Source organism: Meles meles, chromosome 15, assembly GCF_922984935.1.
Source record: "Meles meles chromosome 15, mMelMel3.1 paternal haplotype, whole genome shotgun sequence".
Classification (NCBI taxonomy): domain Eukaryota; kingdom Metazoa; phylum Chordata; class Mammalia; order Carnivora; family Mustelidae; genus Meles; species Meles meles.
The window spans coordinates 30,001,997-30,025,914 of NC_060080.1; the positions used below are offsets into that span (position 1 = coordinate 30,001,997).

Consider the following 23,918-nt stretch of genomic DNA (forward strand, 5'->3'; position numbering starts at 1 on the left):
TTTTTATGGATATCATATTTCTTTAATGAGCTGGTTAGCTATTTAGGACAGGAAAAGATCTTATATTTTTTGGCCCAGAAAGAGTGAACACTTAACATTTATTAATTGATTGATTCACTAATAGATAGAAAAAATTTGAGAAATTCCCTATGTTTACAATAAGGAGATAAACCAGGAAAATAAGGCAAATGTATAAGTGCTTTTGAAGTTAAAAAAAAATTCAGATCTTCCTAAAAGGTAGTGAAAAATTAAGGGAAAAATTAAAATAGAATGTAAATACCATCAGTAGTCCCTAGAAGATTTTAGACAGTTATAGGAAAATTGAATATCCAAAGTAGGATACTTTTTTAGAAGGGCTCTAATACGTGTTTCGTTCCTTTTTTCCGTTCATTTTTCGTTCATTTTTCCACTCCTTCAAAGTCTCCAGTATTTCAGAAGCATTAGGTCGCTTTGTGGGATCATGTGACAGTAATTTCTGCAGAAGAAATTTCTGTAATGATAATGAGTCAATACTAAGAAATAAAACATTGAAATAAATAAAATTATGATTATTTTCAAGTGCTTACTTCTCTGGCATCAAACACATCTGGGAACTTCTCATCCCTTAGCGCTTTAAAAATCTGAAAATAAAACATATAAAATCATTAGGAAATTATTTACTTGGGAGGAAAACCAAAGTTGCTTCCTAGCCAAGAAGCATGCAGGACTTCCCTTTCCCACCTTGCTCTATCCTTAACAACATGATATTTTGAAGTGTTAAGAGCATCATATGCATTACGTCCCTTCATCCTCTTTGGAATCCTATGTAATAGGTGTTTCATTACCCTGTTGTACAGAGAAGGCTGTTGGCTCCAGCCAAGTTCTGTTTATTGAGCCTCAGACCAAGCTATCCGTTGCCTAATGCCTTTAGCAGCAACCTATTGCATCCATAAGAAAGCCCATCATCGGGGCGCCTGGGTGGCTCAGTGGATTAAGCCGCTGCCTTCGGCTCAGGTCATGATCTCAGGGTCCTGGGATCGAGCCCCGCGTCGGGCTCTCTGCTCCGCGGGGAGCCTGCTTCCTCCTCTCTCTCTACCTGCCTCTCTGCCTACTTGTGATCTCTCTCTCTGTCAAATAAATAAATAAAATCTTAAAAAAAAAAAAAAAAGAAAGCCCATCATCTTGCCTTCATCTAGCCCCAACATACCTTTCCAGTGCCACCAACCATCACTTCCTTGTCACTTATATACTCCAATAAAAATGCCACTGCTTCCTATCCCCACATTCTGCACATTGCTGTCTGAAGGCTGGAATTGCCTTCTTTCTATTTTGGACCATTAGAAGTGCACCAATCCTTCAAAGCCCAGCTTAAATACCCCCCATGAAACTGAAATCCCTATAGCTAGCAAGATCTCTGTCCTAGCCATCTCCACAAAGCTTCCTGTCTTCTCCCTAAACATGTACAGCATATTCTCTTATTTTCCTTTCTAGAATATAAGCTCCTTGAGAGCAAGGTTCATCCATTTTTATGACCCTGTAGCACTTAGCACAGCGTCTTATACAAACCAGGCAATCAAAAAAAGTTTACTGACTGACTCAAGTAAGAAACAGCTGTCGTTTTATGAGGTGTCTACGCCTCTGGAAGAAGACCAAAGGTTTCGGTCTTAAACAAAAAGCTTTGGTTGCCCAAACATGGAAAAGATAAAGTCCGTATTTCTTTTTCAGTCAACACGAACATATTCAAGCCAATCCTCACATGAGGGTAATTACCATAGAGCACTTCGGAGATGACTGTGAATAATTTTTGTTGCTTAATTCCTTTTGTGAGATTATTTACCTGTATTGTTTCCGAAAGAGTGGGACATATATAAAGAAGTTCTGCCAGAATTAGCCCTATAGCAAAGACATCCACTTCTTTTCCGTACTCTGGTGAAGAAATCTAAAGAGACCGAGATATGTTTACACTCGTTACTCACCCAATGTAAAGATCCGTGTCTTCTGAAGCCAAGAAAGTTATTTGACCAAAATATCTTATATCATGTGACAAGACATTGTTTGTTAGCAACACCTGACTGCCCTGGTTCAATGCTGTCACTAAAGAGCTGTGTCAACCATGTAAATTAACTGTCAAGGGTAGAATAATCTCAACCCTAAAATGGGGATAACAAAAGTTTCAACCTCAGAGTTTGACAGTGTTAAATAAGATGCACCATAAACAAACAAACAAATAAATAAGATGCAGCAGGTAAAATAGTTAAAACAGTTCTCACTAAGCGCCTTGCATGCAAATGCTCATAGGGATGTATTTCTAATATTCTGACTGGAAGCAATGTGAATGTCCATTCATGGGAGAATGGATAAACACACTGCGGTCTATCAGGGCAATGGAACAGTACTTAGTAATGAAAAGGAATAAACTGTTGGCATCAGCAACGACTGGACGTTCTCCAATAGACATTACTTCAAGTGAAATAATCAAATACAAAAAGGTACATAAAGTATGATTCCATTCATATGAAACTCAAGACAGGGAAAACTAATCTGTGGTGACAGAAATCAGAGCACTGATTTCCTCTGGGAAGGAGGGATGGACTGGAAAGGGCCTGAGGGAATTTTCCCAGGCGAGGACAATGTTCTACATTTTCATAAGCTTATGGGTTTCAAAGGAACGTGCCTTTGTCAAAAATGTACATTTAAGATATACATTTTATGGTATATAAATCATCCCCTAACAAAATGATTTGCAATTTAAAAACCACTAAGAAAATGAAAAGCACAGGGAGCCTGGGTGGCTCAGTCATTAAGCAGCTGCCTTTGGCTCAGGTCATGATCCCAGGGTCCTGGGATCGAGCCCTGCATCGGACTCCCTGCTCAGCAGGAAGCCTGCTTCTCCCTCTCCGACTTCCCCTGCTTGTGTTCCCTCTCTCCCTGTGTCTCTCTCTGTCAAATAAATACATAAAATCTTTAAAAAGAAACAAAGAAATGTCATTCAACTCAATAATTTTACTTGAAGGAACCTATCACAGATGATGATGGAAATACTTGTTTACAGAGTCAAAGATAAAGGGGAAAACATGTAAAAACTTGCTAACAGGCTAACTAAATACCCATCAAGAAGGAAAGTTACATTAATGATGGTACAGGTCAGCATACAATGTAGTTAGTAAAATGAATGTGCAAATCCACCTGTGTTGATATGGAAAGATTAGGATACACCGTTGAGTGAAAAAAATGAAGTCACAAAACAACATTACAGTAACTTGTAAAAGTACGTCCTTATAGCTTTATGCAAAAAGTCTCTAGGGGAACCTAGATGGCTCAGTGGGTTAAGGCTCTGCCTTCAGCTCAGGTCATGATCCCAGGGTCCTGGGAAGGAGTCCTGCATCGGGCTCTCTGCTCAGCAGGGAGCCTGCTTCTCCCTCTCTCGCTGCCTGCCTCTCTGCCTGCTTGTGATCTCTCTCTCTCTGTCAAATAAATACACAAAATCTTTGAAAAAAAAAGTCTCTATATACATACATATTTGTGTTTATATATGTTTATAATTCACAGAAAAATATCTGAAAGGATAAACAAGACTCTATGAAAAGAGCAGGAGTAGAAGGGAAGGTTAAAGAGAATTTTCCATTTTTATTCTACATGGTTCTGTGTTGTTTTAATTTTACAAGAGGTACCTATTATCTCTAGAATTAAAAATTCAAAAGAAGTGAAAAATACATAGAAAGGAAAAGGGACCTTACCTGCTCTGGGCTCATATATCGAAGAGTTCCTTTATTACTTGTCCGATTTGCATAGTCTTTCAAGGATGTCACAAGTCCAAAGTCTCCAATCTTTATGTGCTTTGTATTTACTAAAAATACGTTACTTGGCTACAGAAAAAAAAATTTAATTTATAAGTACCAATCCAACAGACTGTTGTCGCATCTCCAAATCATATTTAACAACGGCTACTTTTATATTTCTTTATAAGGCATTTACCCTTACATGGGTAGCCCAGAACAGGATACTTAATACCGAAGGTCTTTAAAGTACCAGCTGAGAACATAAGGACTTCTCTGTCAGCTGAGAAGGCTTCGGGCCTAACTGCCTTCCAATATCTGAAGAGATGCTTAGTGGAAGGTAGATTCTACTCTGCACAGTACTAGAGCATAGAAACAACCAAAAGGCTTGCTTTAAGATATCCTAATATACTAACAGTGTGGTCCAAAAAAATGGGAATTTGAGAGTCCCATCTCAGGGAGTGGGGCTGGACACAGACTTGGTAGAAATATTGCAAATATGAGTCCAGGAATCTGTTGGGGATTGAAGCAGAAGCCCTTCAGATCTCTAAGATTGAGATTCTCAGAATGGGTCTCTTCTCGATAAAGCTGTTAAGATATCCTATGCAGAATTTCTCCTGGGGACTTCCTTGTCAATTTCTCCAGGCCCCTGACAACTTCTTGACAAACATACCCTCTCCGTCCTTGAGGGCAGGCCACATTAACTGAAAGCTGATAACTAGCACTTAAGTATTTCTGTCTTTGTACGTAATATTCTAAGCAGACTGAAAAAAATGGGAGGGGGACAGAATGGGGACTGTTAATTCTATTCCACAATTTCGTAGGTGGTACTGACCAACATTCTAAAGACCATGAAAACAGGATGGTTGTTGATAAGGAGATTAATATTTTGCTATTCCTGGGGTGCCTGGCTGGCTCAGTTGGTAGAGCATGACACTCTTGATCTCAGGGTGGTGAGTTCGAGCCCCATGTTGGGTGTAGACATTGCTTAAAAATATAATATTTTAAAATATATATTTTCTCATTCTTGAAAAGGCAACTGTGAATAAAGTGTCGGGCATTACATACACATGCAAAATCTAGAAGGTAATACTCATGAAAGGGCCTAGCAGAGGAGCTGACAGGGAAAAGACCACAAAGCCAGGAAGGCTGACAGAGGAGCTTCCAAGAAGCCCTCCTATAGGGGCACCTGGGTGGCTCAGTGGGTTAAGCCGCTGCCTTCAGCTCAGGTCATGATCTCAGGGTCCTGGGATCGAGTTCCGCATCGGGCTCTCTGCTCAGCAGTGAGCCTGCTTCCCTCTCTCTCTCTCTCTGCCTGCCTCTCTGTCTCCTTGTGATCTCTCTCTGTCAAGTAAATAAATAAAATCTTCAAAAAAAATTATTAAAAAAAAAGAAGCCCTCCTATAAAGGCGCATGTGGAAATGAGCAGTTAGACTAGCACCATTAACAATGAGGCTGACATCCAGTGCCAGTCACAAAGACGGAAGGCTGCAGATGCCTGTGGGGTGGGCGCAGAGAGAAAACCTACCAACGCGGTATTCAAGTTACCATGCAGGAATGTTTTGGGGTTGCAAGTGCAACTGCTGTTTCCACAGAGGTCTAAACCCTGAGGTTGCATTTACGATGCTCCCAAATCCAGAAGCTGGATGAGACTAATAAAAATAGCAGATCGCTTGTTATAGTTCATTAAAAAGAAAAAATAAAAACAAGAAAGTCACATTTTGTATAATCAGTTATGGTAATGATAAGGCAAAAAAAAAAAAGTGTAAACTTTATACAGGAAGTTTGGGGGAAAAGGGCTGAATCCACAGGCCGAGGCTGACCAAAGAGCCTGGGCCTGCAGAGGAAAAGAACCCCCAGAAGCTTTTACTTTAGAAACTTCTATGCCCCTCACCAGGATCTTCATCTAGTTTTTTCCCCTCCATTTTGCTGTAATTTTTTTTTATTGTTGAGGTATAACTGACATATAAGTTTTGACATATGATGTAATGATTTGATGGTCTAATGCTTTAGATTCTGACAGAAAGTGGTAAACGCTGGTAGACTTTATGCAATATGGACTTCCTAGGGTGAAGACCATCCTCTGGAAAAAACCACCCACAGCTGGTGTCGTGTGAAGCATCACAGAGAAAGGTGCCTGCCTTCGTCAGTCTCTTCTCTTAGATGGGATAAAGCAACAAATGTAGCAGCAAAGCTAGAAAAGTTAGGGAGGCCAGAAGGGTGAGGAGTATTAAAGTCTGACCTTCGAGCAATTGCAGATATGGAGTGAACACTGTCTGCAAACAGACCCAAGGAACGATCACCGGGTGACCAGGGCACAGGCAGCATGGGAGACAGAGATGCTAGGGAAAGAAAGAGCCAGGCAGCACCTGTCAGTTTCATGGATTCATCCAGAAGCGGGCCTGGGCGTTAATACAACATCTGCATTTATTTGCAGATTACTTTATAATTAATTTGCCTAATTTTTTATTTAACTATATATATGATTTATTCCAAGGTGGAGATAACGCCATTCTACATGTATTCTTTTGAACATAGTTCTTGTAACATTCCAACTTTAAAATGCACCTGATGCAAAAACAATGAATACTGTTATGCTGAAAAGAAATTAAAAAAAAAAAAAGATATTGTTAAAGGAAGATGGAACCAGGGGCACCTGGTGGCTCAGTCAGTTAAGCGTTTGCCTTCAGCTCAGATCATGATCCTGAGGTCTTAGGAGGGAGCCCCGAGTCAGTCTCCCCACTTGGTTGGGAGTCTGCTCTCCCTCCCTCTGCTCGTGCTTTCTCTCTTGTGCTCTCCCTCTCTCTCTCAAATAAATAAATAAAATCTTCAAAAAAAGAAAGAAAGCAAAAAAGATGGAACCAGGTGGATTCCAACACAAAGGCCTCAAGCTTCCAGCCCCTGGGGCAGACCAAAGACACACTTTTATGGGCCAGTTATTCCCATCTAAGCCCAACAACTCTATACCCAGGAGCTTCTTTTTCTCAAGAAACTTTTTGCTTCATTCCTCATTCCTGGCTTATCGATGAGCAGGGTAAGCAGACAGCCAAGATCTATAGAGACAAGGTGCTTCAGTGGGATCCAGAGTGATCAAGAAGGGCTATGTAAAGAAATTGAGACCAAAGAAGACAAGCAGAAGAATGGGTCGAGCAAAAAGAACAAAGCGTCAGTGCTAGGATTCCGCATGGCTAGTCTGTCATGGGAGGAGGCAGGTTACAGGGAAGAGAGATTGGGGGACACTGTGTAAAGCTCTTCTGTCCCTTCTTTCATGTTGAAGAGAAGGTAATGGAAAAACAGCTCATCTAGACCATGAAAGAAGCGAGAAAGTCCACAGAAAACAAAAAATACAAAGGTATGCTATGTGTTCCAAGTTTGGGATTACTAGTTTTCCAATCGCAGGGTAGAAATGTCTAACCAAATCCCAAGAAAATTCTAGACTCTGGACCCAGTAGCTGGGACTTCCCTCAAGGGTAATGACTTAACAAGCAGAGAGAGTCAAGTATCATATGGTCTCACTTATTTGTGGAGCATAACAAATAACATGGAGGACATGGGGAGATGGAGAGGAGAAGGGAGTTGAGGGAAACTGGAAGGGGAGATGAACCATGAGAGATTATGGACTCTGAAAAACAACCGGAGGGTTTTGAAGGGGCGTGGGGGTGGGAGGTTGAGGAACCAGGTGGTGGGTAATAGGGAGGGCACGTACTGCATGGAGCACTGGGTGTGATGCCAAAACAATGAACACTGTTATGCTATAAATAAACAAACAAAAAAAAAGAGAGTAATGACTTAAGAAATTAGGAGAACCACCTTCCCAAAGCCAGTCACGGGAGTCCCTTCTGCTTCCCAAACAAGCCTGAGTAGCGGCAGAGGCAGGGACAGAGCGGCCCGCTGGTGTGCCAGCCACAGTTACCATCTGCATACGGATGTTCAGCTTCTGAAAGCTACTGGTACTTGCACCCAGAGTATGACGAGCAGCCAGAGAGCATTCAGAAGTGAATGAGCTCCTGCCTATAGGGCTCATTCTGACTGTCTCGATACATTCATTTGTCCTGGAGGTCTTCTGTGTGCTGCTGTGGAATGGTATTTGGGGCAAGTTCTAGATCCATTCTAACTGATTTTTCAGGACTATCCATCAATTCTAAAACTAGAGAAGGTAAATTTAAAAATGACTATATCATATTTATCAAGTCTGAACAGTACATTTTCCATTTACCTTAAGGTCTCTGTGAATTAGCTCTTTGCTGTGTATATACTTTACACCTTCTGCTATTTGTTCATATAATTCCAGAGACAAAGGTTTGTCTGGTTTCTGGCCTCTTCTGTTGTCAATCCATGTCTCCAATGTCCCCTTATCACAGAATTCCATTTGGATGAGAAGGCACTTAATCTTTGGTCTGGATATAAAATTCACAGTATGTTACAAGTAGCAATAAAAATAAATTCATAAAAAATAACCTTTCTTTTTAAAATTGTACTTTATCTCCTTAGGGATCCCCAAATATATCTCAAAACAGAAATCCAAATATAATAAACTTGATCAAAATATAATAAGTCATCTTTTAACTTAAATTGCAAGTTCCCAAATGTCCAGAGCTTTATTTGTGAACTATAAAGTATGAGTCTGACCATTCTTTTAATGGTGAAGGATCCTGGATCACCTTTGTTTATAGGAATAAGAACATTAATACGATAGAATTAAAGAAAACCAAAGTTCATCACTACATAAAAGAATTCTGGAATATTTTAATTTACCATCAACCTACTGAGTTCTGTTTTGTGAAAGGCCTAGAACGGGCACCTAGAGATGAAAAAATGAGTTAGATGCCATCCTTGGCGTCATGCAGGTTACGGTTTAATGAGAGAAATACATGCAAAACAAATTGAAAACAGCGTAAGGAAAGGTTCTCAAAGAGTAAAGCCAATAAATTCCTATGACATACCCGTGAGGACTGATTCTGCTAACCATGCTTTTATGTTGCTTTCTCAACTAGCTTGGCCTCAATATTAACTTATATTCTTTGAACTTATGTTGGCTAGAAAATAGGAAGAGAAAGCCAAGAATTTGCTAAAAGCTGAAGTCCTGTCTGTATGCAGATGATTAGTAATCCTGAAACTAATGATAAAGCTCTCAATTACCTCTCCACCATGGGGTGGGTCTGGGGCTGGAATCAGGAGTCAATGAATGAACAGGATCTCAATGTCCTCGGGATTTCTGTGAGGACAGTCCCCAAGAAATACTGGCTGGCTTTCAGAGGGACATGCCAGGTTTTTAGAACCTTCCAGTCCTTTGTCAAGGGCTTGAGACAAAACATGAGTGATACCCAGCGGGGTACCCCCATCACAGTTCATAGTCTTACAATTATTTTCACTGCCCACCATTCCACCATAAGTGGTGTGACTGTATTCAACAGAGACTCCTTGGGGCGCCTAGCTGGCTCAGTCAGGAGAGCGTGTGACTCTTGATCTCAGGGTTGTGAGTTCAAGCCCCTCGTTGGGCATGGAGCCTACTTAAAATAAAAAAAAATTTTAAATTTTAAAATGAGAGACTCCCCACCCTCTCGACTGCAGCCCGCCAACCAGGGGCCTCTGAGAAGGACAGGAAAGTGCTAGAAGCTGAGGACGGGCTTCCAGCTGTAGCATCTACAACACATTGAAACCTTCTTCACAAAGCTGCGTTTACAGCCTGGCCTGAGGCTGGGGCATGTGAACAAGCCTACACATTGAGGTTCTGAAAATAGCTGAGGACAGTTAAAAAAAAAAAATTAAGCAAGTAGGAGCAAGGAATAGGAGCTGCGAAAAGATTGCTCGTTATTTTCTTACCTGGTGAATAGAGACATAACAGCGTCCAAAACAGCATTTGTGTGTTGTGATATTACTAATTAATGGCCTTAACTGGTGGCCCACCCTTCATAAATAACAGTTTCCTCCATCCTATTAGAGTTACAAGAATTCTTTGTAGTTACCTTGAAGGATTTACGCTGTCCTCAGGATGGTAATCTTCCCCAGCCCAGCAATTACAGTACTGAACAATATTTGGGTGATGAAGCTCTGCCAAAGCTTTTACTTCACGCTCTACCTTATTCCTTTAAGGAAACAGGGAAGAGAAAGTGTCGTTATACATCCCTGTAAAAACTACAAGTCCAGTAACAGAAGACAGCTACGTGTGCTGTCTTATTCAGCGGTCACCCTGGTTCCCACACCCTGAGTGTTTAAAATGGAAGCCAGGAGGGGCACCTGGGTGGCTCAGTGGCTTGGGCCTCTGCCTTCGGCTCAGGTAGTGATCCCAGGGTCCTGGGATGGAGCCCCACTTGGGGCTCTCTGCTCAGCGGGGAATCTGCTCCCCTCCTCTCTCTCTCTCTGCCTGCCTCTCTGCCTACTTGTGATCTCTGTCTGTCAAATAAATAAAATCTTTTTAAAAAATAAAAATGAATGGAAGCCAGGAGCCCTCCAAAGGAAAGACTGAAGACGCAGAAAATACACAGCAATTCTCATTCTCAACATAACAGAAAAAGCAGTGATTTCATTAATTCCAAGTATCAGATAATTTAAAAGTCATTCGTGGTGGTCTCCAAAATGCCAGTCATGCAAATCTTGGTAATTAATTCACACATCATATTTTGTTTAGACTTGTGTTAAAATCACTTTGGATTTCACAAGCCAACCCTGTTTGGGCTGCAAGGGCAACCCAGGCAACTTGAAGAATGCAAATCAGAATTTTCAGTGTGTAGCAAAAAGAGACAAAGGAGATCTCCTATGCCGAGAAAGCAAGACTGCACTGTACGTGTGGAAGCTCTACACGGACATGGGATCAAGAGCAAAATTCTGCGCTACACGGAATCAATAAATTTGAGATTTCGAGGGTGAGAGAGGGTAACCAAACATTTTATAATCCCATTTTTTTAACTTGAAAAGTTCTATACCTACATGACACAAAATTTATAAGAATAAAGGAAGAAAAAGTATATTAACAGTCCTAATACAATCAGTGATTATTTTGGTTTGTTTCTTACCGTCTTTCTTCATACACATTTTTTTGGTGATAACTTAATGACTTTTTTATTAACATAAAATGTATTATTTGCCCCAGGGGTACAGGACTGTGAATCATCAGGCTTACACATTTCATAGCACTCACCATAGCACATACTCTCCCCAATGTCCATAACCCAGCCACCCTCTCCCTACCTTCCCCCACCCCCCAGGAACCCTCAGTTTGTTTTGTGAGATTAAGAGTTTCTTATGGTTTGTCTCCCTCCCGATCCCATCTTGTTTCATTTTTTTCCCTCCCTACCCCCAGGACCCCTCACCCAGTCTCTCATATTCCTTTTATCAGAGAGATCATTTCATACACATTTTTATATGCTTATAATTAGAGTATTTAATTTTTATCCTATTTTTCACATAACAGGTTATCTTTACATTTTCCTTGTTTCACAATCTATGTAATCTATGCATATCATGTAAAACTTTCTCATTAAGATTTCAAAAAATTAGAACAAATAGTATCATGAACTGCTACCTAGCCATCACCCAGATGAAACAGTTATTAACTCCTGGCTAATCTGGTTTCATCTATGTTCTTACTCACTTCCTCATCTCCCCTGGATTATTCTGAAGCAAATTCCAGCATCATACCATTTCACGTGTAAATATTTTCAGTATATAAGCCTCACTTTTCTTTTTAAGATTTTATTTATTTATTTGACAGACAGAGATCACAAGTGGGCAGAGCAGCAGGCAGAGAGAGGTGGGGAAGCAGGCTCCCTGCCGAGTAGAGAGCCCAATGCGGGGCTCGATCCCAGGACCCTGAGATCATGACTTGAGCTGGAGGCAGAGGCTTAACCCACTAAGCCACCTTGTTTTGCCATTGAGCTGGGGAGAGAACAGAACATACTTAATCACTTCTTCATTGTTGGACATTTGATTTGTTCTAATGTTTCACTGTTATAAATGACACTGTGATTTACATCTTCTTGTACAACTTTTTCCATCATTTAGATAATATCCTTAGAATAGATTCCCACACAGGAAACCCATGTGTCATGGTGAATAAATATTCCAAGTATATTCATAACTGTGTTATACTAATTTATGAAGCCACTAAAAATGTCCAAGATACTCCATGCTCGGTATGAAGTCTGCTTGAGATTCTCTGTCCCTCTCCCTCTCTGCCCCCAACTCCCTGCCCGTGTGTGCTTTCTCTCTCTGGCTCTCTCCCTCTCTCTAAAATAAATAAATAAATCCTTAAAACACACACACACACACACACACCCCAACGTGGAAAGAAGGAAACGTGGAAAGGTCTTGTTTTGATGCCAGGTGGATATGGAGGGATTTCAACTGCAAGGCATTGTCCATGGCACAGGAAGTAGGTTTGTTTGGCTGCGAGGAGGAGTGGCTAGGGCTCCGTGCCTTCTTCTCCTCTGCTCACATCGTTTTCCTTAGCCCATGTCCCTTTCTCATCCCTGGCCAAGCTTTCTGATGACTCTTTCCTTTCAAAAGATTTTATTTATGTATTTGTGAAAGAGGGAGAGGGAGAGAGGGAGTGAAAGAGAGAGAAAGCATGAGTGGGGGGATGGTCAGAGGGAGAGGGACAAGCAGACTCCCTGTTGAGCAGGGAGTCCGATACAGGGCTCGATCCCAGGACTCTTGAGACTGTGACCTGAGCCAAAGGCAGATGCTTAACCCATTGAGCCACCCAGGCATCCCCAAGCTTTCTGATGACTTCTGCCTAAACACGCATAACAGATCCTTTGTGGGGATGGCCCAGACAAACACATCCAACTCACAGGACAGTGGCAGATTATAATACCTGTTCTTTTTCAGCCACTACATTTTGACATGGCGTATAATGCAATAATAGACAAATGGGACGGGTACCAACTAGCTTGTACCTCTGACAAATCAGTTCACTTCTTTGGGTCTCAGTCTCCTAACTCGTAAAGTAAGGAGAAGAGACCAGAAAATCTCAAAGGTCACCGTTTACTAGATGATTCCTTAACTTCAGTTTTCATCAAGACAGAACTGAAAGAATGAACAATGGCCGACTCATTTTTTTTTTTTTTTTCAGTAAAATGGGGTTATGTTAGAGGAAGATGAGAGAGTGACATTTTTAAGGAAGACTAGGAAAAAAGTAAATAATCTGCCAACGAAGAAGAGAGACATTAAAAAAAGAATTGTGCAGGTTCACAAACCTTCTCATACAAAGAAACAAACATGTACTTACTCTTTATCATATTTAACACGTTTAATAGCATAAATCTTCCCAACAATTTTGTGCCTTGCTTTGAAAACCTGACCATATCCGCCTGAGCCAATCAGTGTTATTTCTGTAAAATCATTAGCAAACCTGAAAAGAGAAACGCCACTGTTACTCTGAGTTCCATGGTCACCGCCCCCTCCCCACCCCTGCCCCACCCTTCTACTTCCCCTTAAGGTCACCGGCAGGACAGAGGGTTTAACCAATATGGTGCTCCCTTCTAAATAAGAAGAGTGAAACTCTTCAAGCACCAAGTCTTAGTTTCTCCCGCTCCTGCTCTCAACATAACATATCTCGTGGTCATGCTACCACCAAGCTATCATAAGAGAAATGAGCATGGTCTCTGAGCCTACCTACGTTTGTAACTACCTGGTCTTCCTCTCTCTCTCCTGCCCCACATTCCCTCAGTAAGCCCTGGCAGTTCTACTCCCCCAAACACATCACAGGTGTGTGCCCACTTTTTCTCATCTCCAACATCTTCACACCAGTTCAAGCTCCCGTCAGGCTCCTGCAGAACCGTGCTGGCTCCCACACTCCACTCCCTCTCCCTGCTTTACTCCAATCCATGAGCCACACAGCAAGCAGGGTCAGAAACTCTGAGCATGTCTCTTTGTTTTTGCCTAAATGCTCCAACAGCCTCCTTTTGCTCTCAGCAAACCCCAGGAAGTCCTTAGACGGCCTACAAGGGGTCTCGTGCTTCCCTCCTCAGCTTGTCCGGCGACACCGCTCCCTGCACTCCAAGCACAAAGCCTCTGCCCCTTGAACACTCACACAGCCCTCCTACCCGCACTTTTCCACATGTTCTGCTTCTTTGAAGCCACAGACCCCATCTCCCCATGCTTAACTCATCCTCCAGGCGCCCCCACATGGATCACCCCACAGAAAGCCTTGCCTCACCCCTCACACTAAACCCAAGGGTCCTATTTCCATTTTGTACCACGCCATTGCTTTCCCTTCACACCTCTGACCAGAGATTATAATCACAGATTTTTCACGTAATTATCATTCCCAAAAACCTCTGTGAGGGCAGAAGCTGTTTCTATTTGTTCCCGCTCTAGATCCAATGCCCAGCACAGTGCCAGGTATATATGAGGTCAGTGTCCTCCTGTTGCCAATAGGCTTCACGTTTGTTTTTGATATTTTGTTCAAATCCATGGACAGATCTACATTTACCACATTCCACCTGGATTCATCTAAACATTACTTCTCCAAGAGATAATGATCCTTTCAGGGTCTGACTATACTGAAAAAACAAAACAAAACAAAACAAAAAAACAATAAACTCTTCAGAGAGATAGAATTAATCTGGCTGGTGTACGATAGTCCCTTCAGAAGATCTGTCAAATGAGCAAACATATCCTTAAACAGATATTTTTTACAAGTTTCCCTCTTACCTTTCTTCCACAGTGTACTTGTTTTCTTTGCTCACTGGAGAGTTAAAGGTAGGTGCCAAAGTTCTAAAATGTAAGAGAAGAATATAAAACTCAAATAAAATAGAACTTTATGTCATGCACTAGTTTTTTTTATATTCTGAGTCCGCTATTAAGAGTTACAGGGTAGAACGTGTTAACCTTTCTTTTATAAAACAATATATTGACAGTTCTCCTCTGTCCACTAATAATTTTTCATTCCTTTCCTGATTCCTTTCTTTTTTTTTTTTTTTTTTTTGCCTTACCACATTCAGTGTTGGTGATCTACCAGCTTCTCCTTTCTCCCCTATAGACTCAAAACCAAAGAAAACAGATCTCCTTGCTCCTGGTCTTTGTACTTTATTCCTGGCGGGTGGTGAGCCATGTGCTCTGGGAAGTGCAAACCCCAGTGAAAACTAAACATATTCAAATTGCTATCTTCCCCCTAAGCTCTCAAGTCTTGAACTTCCTTAACCCCATCAGTGCCCATGATTCCCATCTGCGTCTCGTCCACAAGGACCAATCTCCAAATCCTTTCTCTTTTGCTTCTTCTTCACCCCGTTATTGCAGCTCTATTCCCTCAAATCCTGTCCACTCTTCCCGTACAGTTGGTCTTGCAAATTCTCCTCACCCCTCGTCACTGCCATGAGAACCAAGATGCTGGATCATCTTCCACACACCTCTCCTGCCTCCACCCAAACACCCACATCAGGAATCATCGTTCCCTGACACTGGTTCAGAATGTGTTGGTGGCCCATTATGGCCCCTATTGACTTCCTGTCCTCATCGATGACTCAGAGTTATATCCTAGAAACCAATCCATCGTTATTAACATAACCTTTGATCTTTTTCTTTTCTTACCCAAGTCATTACACCATCCCCACCCTACCTGCCTGTCTGCAAAATAATGCAGTTCTCTGGAAAGTGCCTCTCCAGGCTCACGTCTGTCAGCCTCGTCCAAAATAATGCCCTTAACCAAAGTCTCTAGTGACACCCCCAACAGGCCCTTTCCTCTACAGGGCAGTGTGTACATAAATTCAAATACTTCTCTACGTATGTAAAAATCACTTGTTTATAGATTTCAAGCTTTTTTGAGATCCTTAACCCTGCTTTCTACTTCTGAAATTCCACTCAAAGAACGGTACATAGTACTCTACAAATACTGAAGACCTAGTAAATAAAGTTAACAACCTAAGTCTGAAACAAAACTTCATTTCCAGGGGCGCCTGGGTGGCTCAATGGGTTAAAGCCTCTGCCTCTGGCTCAGGTCATGATCTCAGGGTCCTGGGATAAAGTCCCACGTTGGGCTGTCTGCTTAGCAGGGAGCCTGCTTCCTCCTCTCTCTCTGCCTACTTGTGATCTCTGTCTGCCAAATAAATAAATAAAATCTTAAAAAAAAAACAAAAAACAAACTTCATTTTCATTTCCAAATCACGATACTCACCTTTTCACCTTCTTTTCACTACTTCTGGCATTGCTCTGGAACAAAAGAAAATGAAAAACAGTTTTAGATGACTAAATCAGTTATCTTGCTTTATCCTCCTGTGCTTCTACATGGTTCTGTGATATTTCTGGCTCATTAGATAACAAGTCTCATCAACTTAGGTATTCTCATCAAGCCCTGCTTCTCAGTTTACTTGGCTAGATCAAAGTTCTCACTGTTATAGCAACTAGACAGATAAGGCGGGGGGGGGGGGGGGGGGGAGGGACAAAAAACAATCAGGGCAAGTTCAGCAGAAGTGCTGATTCCCCCAGGACAGACCACAGTCTCCCTGGTGATCCCCCTGGGCCAGTGGGTGTCAATAAGAAGGCATGCATCACAGTCTTCCACTGTGCTAAAGACTCAGACGGAGCTCAGGGATCCAGTCTAAAATAATTCCCCACGTATTTCTTATCTGGTCATCAGTTAAAAATGGCAATGCTAGGGGCACCTCAGTGGCTCAGTCATTAAACGTCTGCCTTCAGCTCAGGTCAGGATCCCGGTCCTGGGATGGAGCCCCACATCAGACTCCCTGATCAGTGGGACACCTGCTTCTCCCTCTCCCACTCTCCCTGCTTGTGTTCCCTCTCTCGCTGTCTTTCCCTCTACCAAACAAATAAATAAAATCTTTTTTTAAAAAATGGCAATGCTTAAAAAAAGAAAAAGAAAAAAATGGCAATGCTAATAATTTCATTTTTAGCACAAATTAATAATTTTAATATTTAGCAAAAAAAGAGGAATCTTCACTCTATCTCAAAAGTTAATTACACATAGCTATTCTTTATTCCTATTCACTCTTATTCTGGTAGGTTTTGTAGTATTACCAATCTGAATATGTTAACACGGAGGGGGGAGCATCAAACTCTGAGTTTATGAGCTCAGAACACTTCCCCCTGTGTGATGACTACAGTATATTAATGTAGCCATGCTGTTAATGGACAATGTTTCTTAAGTCTCTTCTTGTTACAAATGAAGTTGCAAGAAATATGTTTCTTTGTACATACGTAGGAGTGCTTCTCTAGTAGACATCCCAGGAATGGAACTGCTTGAAGGCATGGCATCCACACCCTCCACTTCGCTCCCTATGGCCAAACTGTTCCCCCCAGTGGCTGTACCAACCTATACTTCACCCACAGCACACGGTCGTTACAATCGGGAACACCGCTCTGCGACACTTAGTATCGCCAGACTCAAATTTTGCCCCGGTGATGGGTTTAAAGAACCTAACTGCCGTTTTGATCTGCATTTTCCCTATTACCATGCAGCAAAGCATCTTTTCATATTTTTATTGCCTATCTGGGTATCTCTTCTCTGAATTGCTCTGTTCAGATCCTTCTCCACATTTCTCTGAACTGCCCTTCTTTTTCTTATTGATTTGTTTCAAGTTCGTTATAAATATGGCACTTGTGCAACATGAACTGTCACCACAAAAATTATCTGATTTTTTTTAAAAACAGGAGCAGACTAAATATGACAGGACATTATGAAGTACTGTCCAAGATCACAGGAATATATGGAAACATGACAGTGAGTAGGGAGAGGAAGATGCAAGCGAACAGTGGAAGAATTTTGCATGTGAGGAGCGGGGGTTAATAAAGAAAGGAAAGGGACATCTGGGTGGCTCAGTCGGTTAAGCCGCTGCCTTCGGCTCAGGTCATGACGCCAGGGTCCTCGGATCGAGTCCCTCATCGGGTGCCTCTGCTTGCCGCTCTGCCTGCTTATGTGCTCATGTGCTCTCTCTCCCTCTCTCTCGCTGACAAATAAATAAATAAAATAAAATCTTAAAAAAAAAATAGAGAAAGCCAAAATGCTGCCACATATTAATAGGAAATAAGAGTGTATGAGATAAAAGTGGAAATATTACAGTTGAGAACTGGAGGCAATTTTTTTTTTAAAGATTTTATTTATTTATTTATTTGACAGACAGAGATCACAGCAGGCAGAGAGAGAGGAGGAAGCAGACTCCCTGCTGAGCAGAGCGCCGGATGCAGGGCTCGATCCCAGGACTCTGGGATCATGACCCGAGCCGAAGGCAGAGGCTTTAACCCACTGAGCCACCCAGGTGCCCCTGGAGGCAATTTTTAAATGAGGAAACACAACAGAGAGAAAGATTATAGGAAGCTAGAGGCGAATACCGTACCAGAGGAGATGAAGAAGTGTTGACATTGTTGCTGTTACAATTTCTTTCTGGTGCATTTGGTGAGGAATCGTTTTCAAGTGGTGATTCAGAAGCACTAGAAGAAAAGGGGATCATTATTAGTTGGTCAATGCTGCCTACCTTCTGTTGATCAGAATTTTTTTCTCTAAATTCTCCTTAAACATTAAGCATTTTCAGAAAAATGTGACCGCTCAGGCAGCAATCTAAATTTGTTAAATATCACCGCTGTTTGTCCACACTTACAATATATTTTTCACCAAAGTGCTGTTTCTGGAGTCACTAGACAAAGTAGTCCAAGAATCACTGGATGCTGCTGAGTCCTCTTTCTGAAAGAAAGAGTACCCCTTAGGAGTTTGAAGAGCAATTACATCACTTCTCCACACGTTTCAGTCTCTGTGTGCTAACTATCAGATTTATTTATGGATGCTTGATCTAGATTTTAAAAATGACCCTGGGGGCACCTGGGTGGCTCAGTGGGTTAAGCGTCTGCCTTCGGCTCAGGTCCTGATCTCAGGGTCCTGGGATCGAGTCCCACATCAGGCTCCCTGCTCAGGGTGAGAGTCTGCTTCTCCCTCTCCCCTTCTTTCTGCCCTCCCCGCACTCCGCCCAAACTCTCTCACTCATTCTCACTCTCTCAAATAAATAAAACCTTCAAAAAACCCAAAGCACCCAACAACCCCGAGTTGCCAACAGAACTTTGCTCTCTGGGGTCTCATGGCCCCCCATGGCTCGTGCTCACTGATGAAACACAGAATGGAGGAATCCTTTTGCTCTGTGACTGGCTGTTTTGGCATCATCTAAATGCAGTCTTAGATCAAATCCACCTCAAAAAGAATCTTACAATTTATAAGTTAAACCCAAAGGCAGTACATACCATGAAGGTCTTCTCTGACTCTATCTGCTCATATGCAAATTTAGCGGCCATCTGTTTTGCCTCCTGCTTAGTAGCACCTCCGCCAACAGCATATTCTTTCTGTCCAATCTTGCATCTATAATAAAATCTAGGAGAAACGATAAAGAATATTCACCCAAATACCAAAACAACAACAACAACAACAACAACAACAAAATCAGTTAATCTAACTCAGGATTTGGAAACAAACACAGATGAACAAAGACCTTAAAATCACCCTAACTTAATGGGTAGGTTTACAGTTTGTATCTTGTAGGATATAAATTTTTGATAAGACGGCTGGCCGATTTGCTAGAATAACCAGGACTGGCTGATGTCTCAGCTTGCATTTTTCGGGCAACTTCTCTTTGTTGCTTCACCAAAAGATCTGGTGAAAAGGGAACTTCATGGGGATTTAAAAAAATTCCTCAAAGGTCAAAAGATACAGAGGTAGAGAAGGAAGAGAGATCTGGGGAATTTTTCAGAGATGCTCAAATGGAAAGAAAAAGCCTACGTTGGCAAAGCAGGACTTCTACAGGAGAAACAATAAAGGTTATGGTGTTTTGTAGGGAATGGGCAAATCAGAGATTTGGTTCTAACTTCAGGATTTTCTGCTCCCTGTTCATGTGTCCCCAGACCTAAGGAAATCCCAATAGTGCAAGAACTCCATGAAGTACATGCCCTCCTCATATGAGATGTAAGAATATTTGTGGTGAGGCAAGGATCCAATTATAGAACAACTCTATTTAAGGTGGAAAAGCAATGGACCTGGTAAGCCTCAGGGAGTTACTATATATTACTTCAAAATTATTCCAGTATTATTGGCCATGGAGACAAATACACCCAACCAGGGTGAGTCTTCCCTGCTGGACCCTGAAGGCAGAACTAGATTGAGTGACTGGGTGGTGTGTATGGCTCCTATTCTCCCAGGCACCCTTAAGTAGATGTCTTCTCTCTTTTAGGTAACTCATGTTAGAGTGTTTAATCCCAAGGAAACAAACAGGTGAGCTCTGAAACAATAAAACAGCCTCCTATTTTATTGAGATCCACTCACACAATTCACTTTGGACTCTTTCATGCCAAAGAATACTCTTCTGTTTTCCTCTTCCTGGTTCTGGCCTAAAAGCCATCAGAGTTTTATAAGTCCATAACTTTTCAGAGTCAATTCAGAGGACGGTATCCTGAAGTGGTTATTTGGACTATTTGCCGTTTAGATTTTTTTGGTTGTAGCCAAGAAGCAATTTCCTTCAGGCTCATTTGCTTTCTGCTTTTACCAGTTCCTATCCATTCTTTATCCTCACTTCCAAAGTCTTGGCAATTCTGAAGCTCTCCTCCATCCCACCCTTCATATTCCTTAAATTCTTAAATTCCTTAAATCTGGGTCTCCTCACAGCCTAAGGCTAAAACCCGTTTCTCTTAAGATGGGATATTTGTCTAGAGAGTGACACCATTTAACTGAATTTGAAGGGCAAACACCTAGACAAATGGCTCTCTAAGCTGATGATGAAGAGTCATTTTACCTACACGTGTGGTCCAGTCTTCGTCATACAGCCACTCCCACTGTCACCTGTGGGAGGGAAACATCTCCACACACCCCTCCCCCAGCAGGGCACCCCATTCTCTCTTAGGTCTCCTGCAGACTAAACCATCCAGATGTACCTCAGATTCGATCCATTAATGTATATGGGTCCCATCTTCAGCAATTAAATATTTTAATTATGAAAATGACCAATTGTGTGTAACACAATTGTGTGTGTGTGTGTAACACAATTGTGTGTAACACAAAAGTGTGTAAGTCATATAAAACCTTCCATGCAAAAGGCCCCCAGAAGGAGGACAAATATTTCTGGAAAATTAGACATGAAAACAAGCCCATTCTATTGCTTAGATACAATGAGACAGAAGGAAAAGATGAACTACATCTCACCTTTCTGGCCCAGATTCCTTCAGTTCACATGGTTCATAATTTACAGATAGTTTTTCCTTCTGGGCAAGCCTATTCAAACGGCCTATGAAATTCTCAATGGAGACTATTCCTAGTCCTTCTGAAGTATCTGTTGTTGTCAGTGATAAAGAACTAACTGCCTATAAAGAAAAAAAATCTTGTTTAATACAGATGAAAACAAAGATTTAACCATTTTATTTCCTCTAATAAAATTACTATGAATAATTTGAAAGACAACTTAGATTTTATGTATTGCCCTAGTCTACTATCTTCTTGAGTAAAAGTCTAAGTATATGTCTTTTTCTACCAGAAAAAAATCCACGAGAAAAAAAGATAACAATAGGAAAGGAACCATCCTTTTATAGTTTCCTACAGAAAAACAAAGTAGTCAACTTCCTCATTTATCCATACAAAATACTGTAACACTGTCTACCTCATTTTAGGCTTTGTAAATCTCAAAAAACAAGATAGCCAATATATAAGTAAAGCTATATCCTGGATCACACCTTATTGGGAAAGAGGAATATAACAGCACCATTCATTCCATTCTTATCTGTACCTTTTTCCTAATCTGACAAAACCCTGTCCAAAGTTTTTCTACTTTATTAATCTTGTCAAAGAACTAACTTTTGGCTTTATGGACCCTCTTCATTATTTCTTGGTTTTCTTTTACATTAACATTTGGCCTTGTTTTTTTCTTTCTTCTGCCTTTTTTTTTGGGGGGGGGGGACATTCTATTGCTCTTTTCCTAACTTCTTGATTTAATTTTTCTGGCTCATTAACATTTTGTGAGTTTGTAATTTTGCCAGATTTACTTTTCCCAGTTTTGTTACAAGGGTGACATCCTTAAGGAAGACTTTTCAGGGAAATATCTAAAAAGTCAATGTTTTCAAAATTTTCAGTATCTGAGAAAAGATATTTGGTCCCCCATGTAAATGACTGCTTGTCTCATTTTACTGCTAGTTCTCTGATATCCCGTGGTTTGAAACGATGCTGTGGACAACATGATATTTTTTTCTTCGTTTTTACATTTTAAATAATTTCCTTTAACCGCCTTGATGCTTATAGGATTTTTTTCATCATTCCTAGAGTTCAGGACTTTCCCAATGATTGACATTCTTGGTAGCTCTGTATTTTTCTGTATTTGTTGAATTATTTTTATCTGCATCGAGTTCTTCCTTTATTTCAGAAACACTTTCGACTAGAATCTCTTCAGATAGCTTTCTCTGTACTCTTTACTCTGCTCTCAGCCTCTGGGAAACCAATTCCACGAATGCTGGATCTCCATTACCTGTCCTGCTCATCTGTCATCTTCCCCACAGTCCTTCCATCTCTTTGTCCTTCCTCCCCACTATCCTTTCATTCCTCAGTGTGGGGAGGGGCTCCTGCCAGCACATTTCTCGCTTTTGCCTTTGGCTACTGCTCACACTCTAAATAGATATTGGCAGGCTTTGCCCACAACTTCCTAGATGAACCTCTCACTCAGGGCTCTACAGAAATGGAGATGGTGGAAAAAGACTGAACTTCTGAATGTTAGAGAACCTGTGAATGGCTTTACTCTGTCTGTGGGTGTTTTCTCCCACAGTAAAGTTTAAAAGGGGATTTACTCACCTTGCTTTCTTCGTTAAGTTTTTCAATAGCTAATTTGGCTGCAGCATTTTTGGCTTCCTTCTTTGATTTACCTTCAGCTTCTGAATATTTTCTCTCATTTATGGTAACTTGAAATGTAAACCTGATTACAAAGACAATATTTACAAAATGTTATTAAATTCATGCATTGTCTAAGGACAAGTGTTCCAGTCACACTGCCTCCTATGACCTTGAAGGTTTTAATCGGTTCAATATAGAATTTAAGCAGTGACACACAAACAGCAGAATAGCACATCATCTTTGCCGGAGAGCTAAATTATTGACTCCAAAATTGTGTCAGAGTTGCCATTCTTCCAGTTCATATTTTATAGAGATATACCTTTGTAAAAAGCAATTTGGGGTGCCTGGCTGGCTCACTCAGTAGAGCATGCAATTCTGGATCTCGGAGTTTAAGTGCAAGCCCCACATTGGGTGGAGATAATACTATAAAAAAATCTTTAAAAAAATAACAACTTACTTTAAGTTATGTGCAGGTCCTTTCTTAGATAGTTCATAATACCTAAGTACCAAGTTGTGCTTCTGACAGTATGTATTAAGTTCTTCTACAGAAAAACTTGGTGGACGCTCATTGGCCATTTCTTCTAGTAACCTAGAACAAAAGAGATGTTTGAAAAAAATGACACAGAACATATTTAGCCTGATTTTCCCAATCCAACGTAGGAGACAAAACAGGATAAGAAGAATCTTCTTCCTAAGGCTCATCTCAGCCCCCCATAAATCCAGAGAAGACCTTCTTACAAAATCTTTCCCTCTCATGATTTGCACACCAAGTGAATTTCTCCAAAACTTTCTACTTTTAAAACTTAACTGGCCAAAAAAGGAAAGGGGTCTTTCTCGTCTACTTTGTTCTCTGCTTCCAGTGAGGGTCAGACACAGGTTTGTCCACCTGCTTGAGCTGCATGAGCAGAATCAGAATTCTTCATGCTGAGAAGAAAAAGGTCGGGAGTACATATGTAAGGTGAAGTTTATGAAATCATTAAAGATTTCAGTATACAGAAACATATTCCCCTACGAAATCCCAAAAATCTTCCCTTTAAAATTTGCATTAGTTAATTGTAGGTAAATTTACCTGCGTAAATTATGACCCTAGTTTATGGGTCTCTTTAGACCAAGAGGGTAGCAATAATTTAAGTCATAATGAAAATCTAAAAAAATATAGAATCTAAATGTAGGAGCCAAAACTATGAAACTCTTAGAAGAAAACATAAGGGTAAGTCTTCAGAATCTTGGCTTTGGCAGTGAAATCTTTGCAATGACAGCAAAAGCACAAGCAGCAAAAGAAAACAGAGAGATTGGGCTTTATTGAAAGTAAAAACAGGGGCGCCTGAGTGGCTCAGGTGGTTAAGCGTCTGCCTTCAGCTCAGGTT

The 23,918-nt window shown here is 41.1% G+C and overlaps 1 protein-coding gene across 6 annotated transcripts in view; it reads right to left on the reverse strand.

Annotated features, from left to right (window-relative positions):
• The window catches only part of EIF2AK2 (eukaryotic translation initiation factor 2 alpha kinase 2), a 28,427-nt gene continuing 4,509 nt past the window's right edge, over positions 1–23,918 (reverse strand). For 3 of the 6 annotated variants that reach the window (XM_045979014.1, XM_045979015.1, XM_045979011.1), the window contains exons 2-16: positions 23,009–23,140; positions 22,513–22,633; positions 20,884–21,041; positions 18,939–19,065; positions 18,308–18,390; positions 18,047–18,140; positions 15,871–15,905; positions 14,412–14,474; positions 12,985–13,107; positions 9,722–9,841; positions 7,972–8,152; positions 3,717–3,845; positions 1,817–1,918; positions 567–620; positions 1–490 (exon numbers count right to left, since the gene is read on the reverse strand). In XM_045979014.1, the coding sequence (XP_045834970.1) occupies positions 359–490; positions 567–620; positions 1,817–1,918; positions 3,717–3,845; positions 7,972–8,152; positions 9,722–9,841; positions 12,985–13,107; positions 14,412–14,474; positions 15,871–15,905; positions 18,047–18,140; positions 18,308–18,390; positions 18,939–19,065; positions 20,884–21,041; positions 22,513–22,633; positions 23,009–23,127 (1,641 nt within the window). In that variant the 5' untranslated portion in view covers positions 23,128–23,140 and the 3' untranslated portion in view covers positions 1–358. Of the gene's footprint in view, positions 491–566; positions 621–1,816; positions 1,919–3,716; positions 3,846–7,971; positions 8,153–9,721; positions 9,842–12,984; positions 13,108–14,411; positions 14,475–15,870; positions 15,906–18,046; positions 18,141–18,307; positions 18,391–18,938; positions 19,066–20,883; positions 21,042–22,512; positions 22,634–23,008; positions 23,141–23,393; positions 23,471–23,918 lie in introns of those variants that run through there. The other 3 variants (XM_045979013.1, XM_045979016.1, XM_045979012.1) reach the window with 3 other exon arrangements.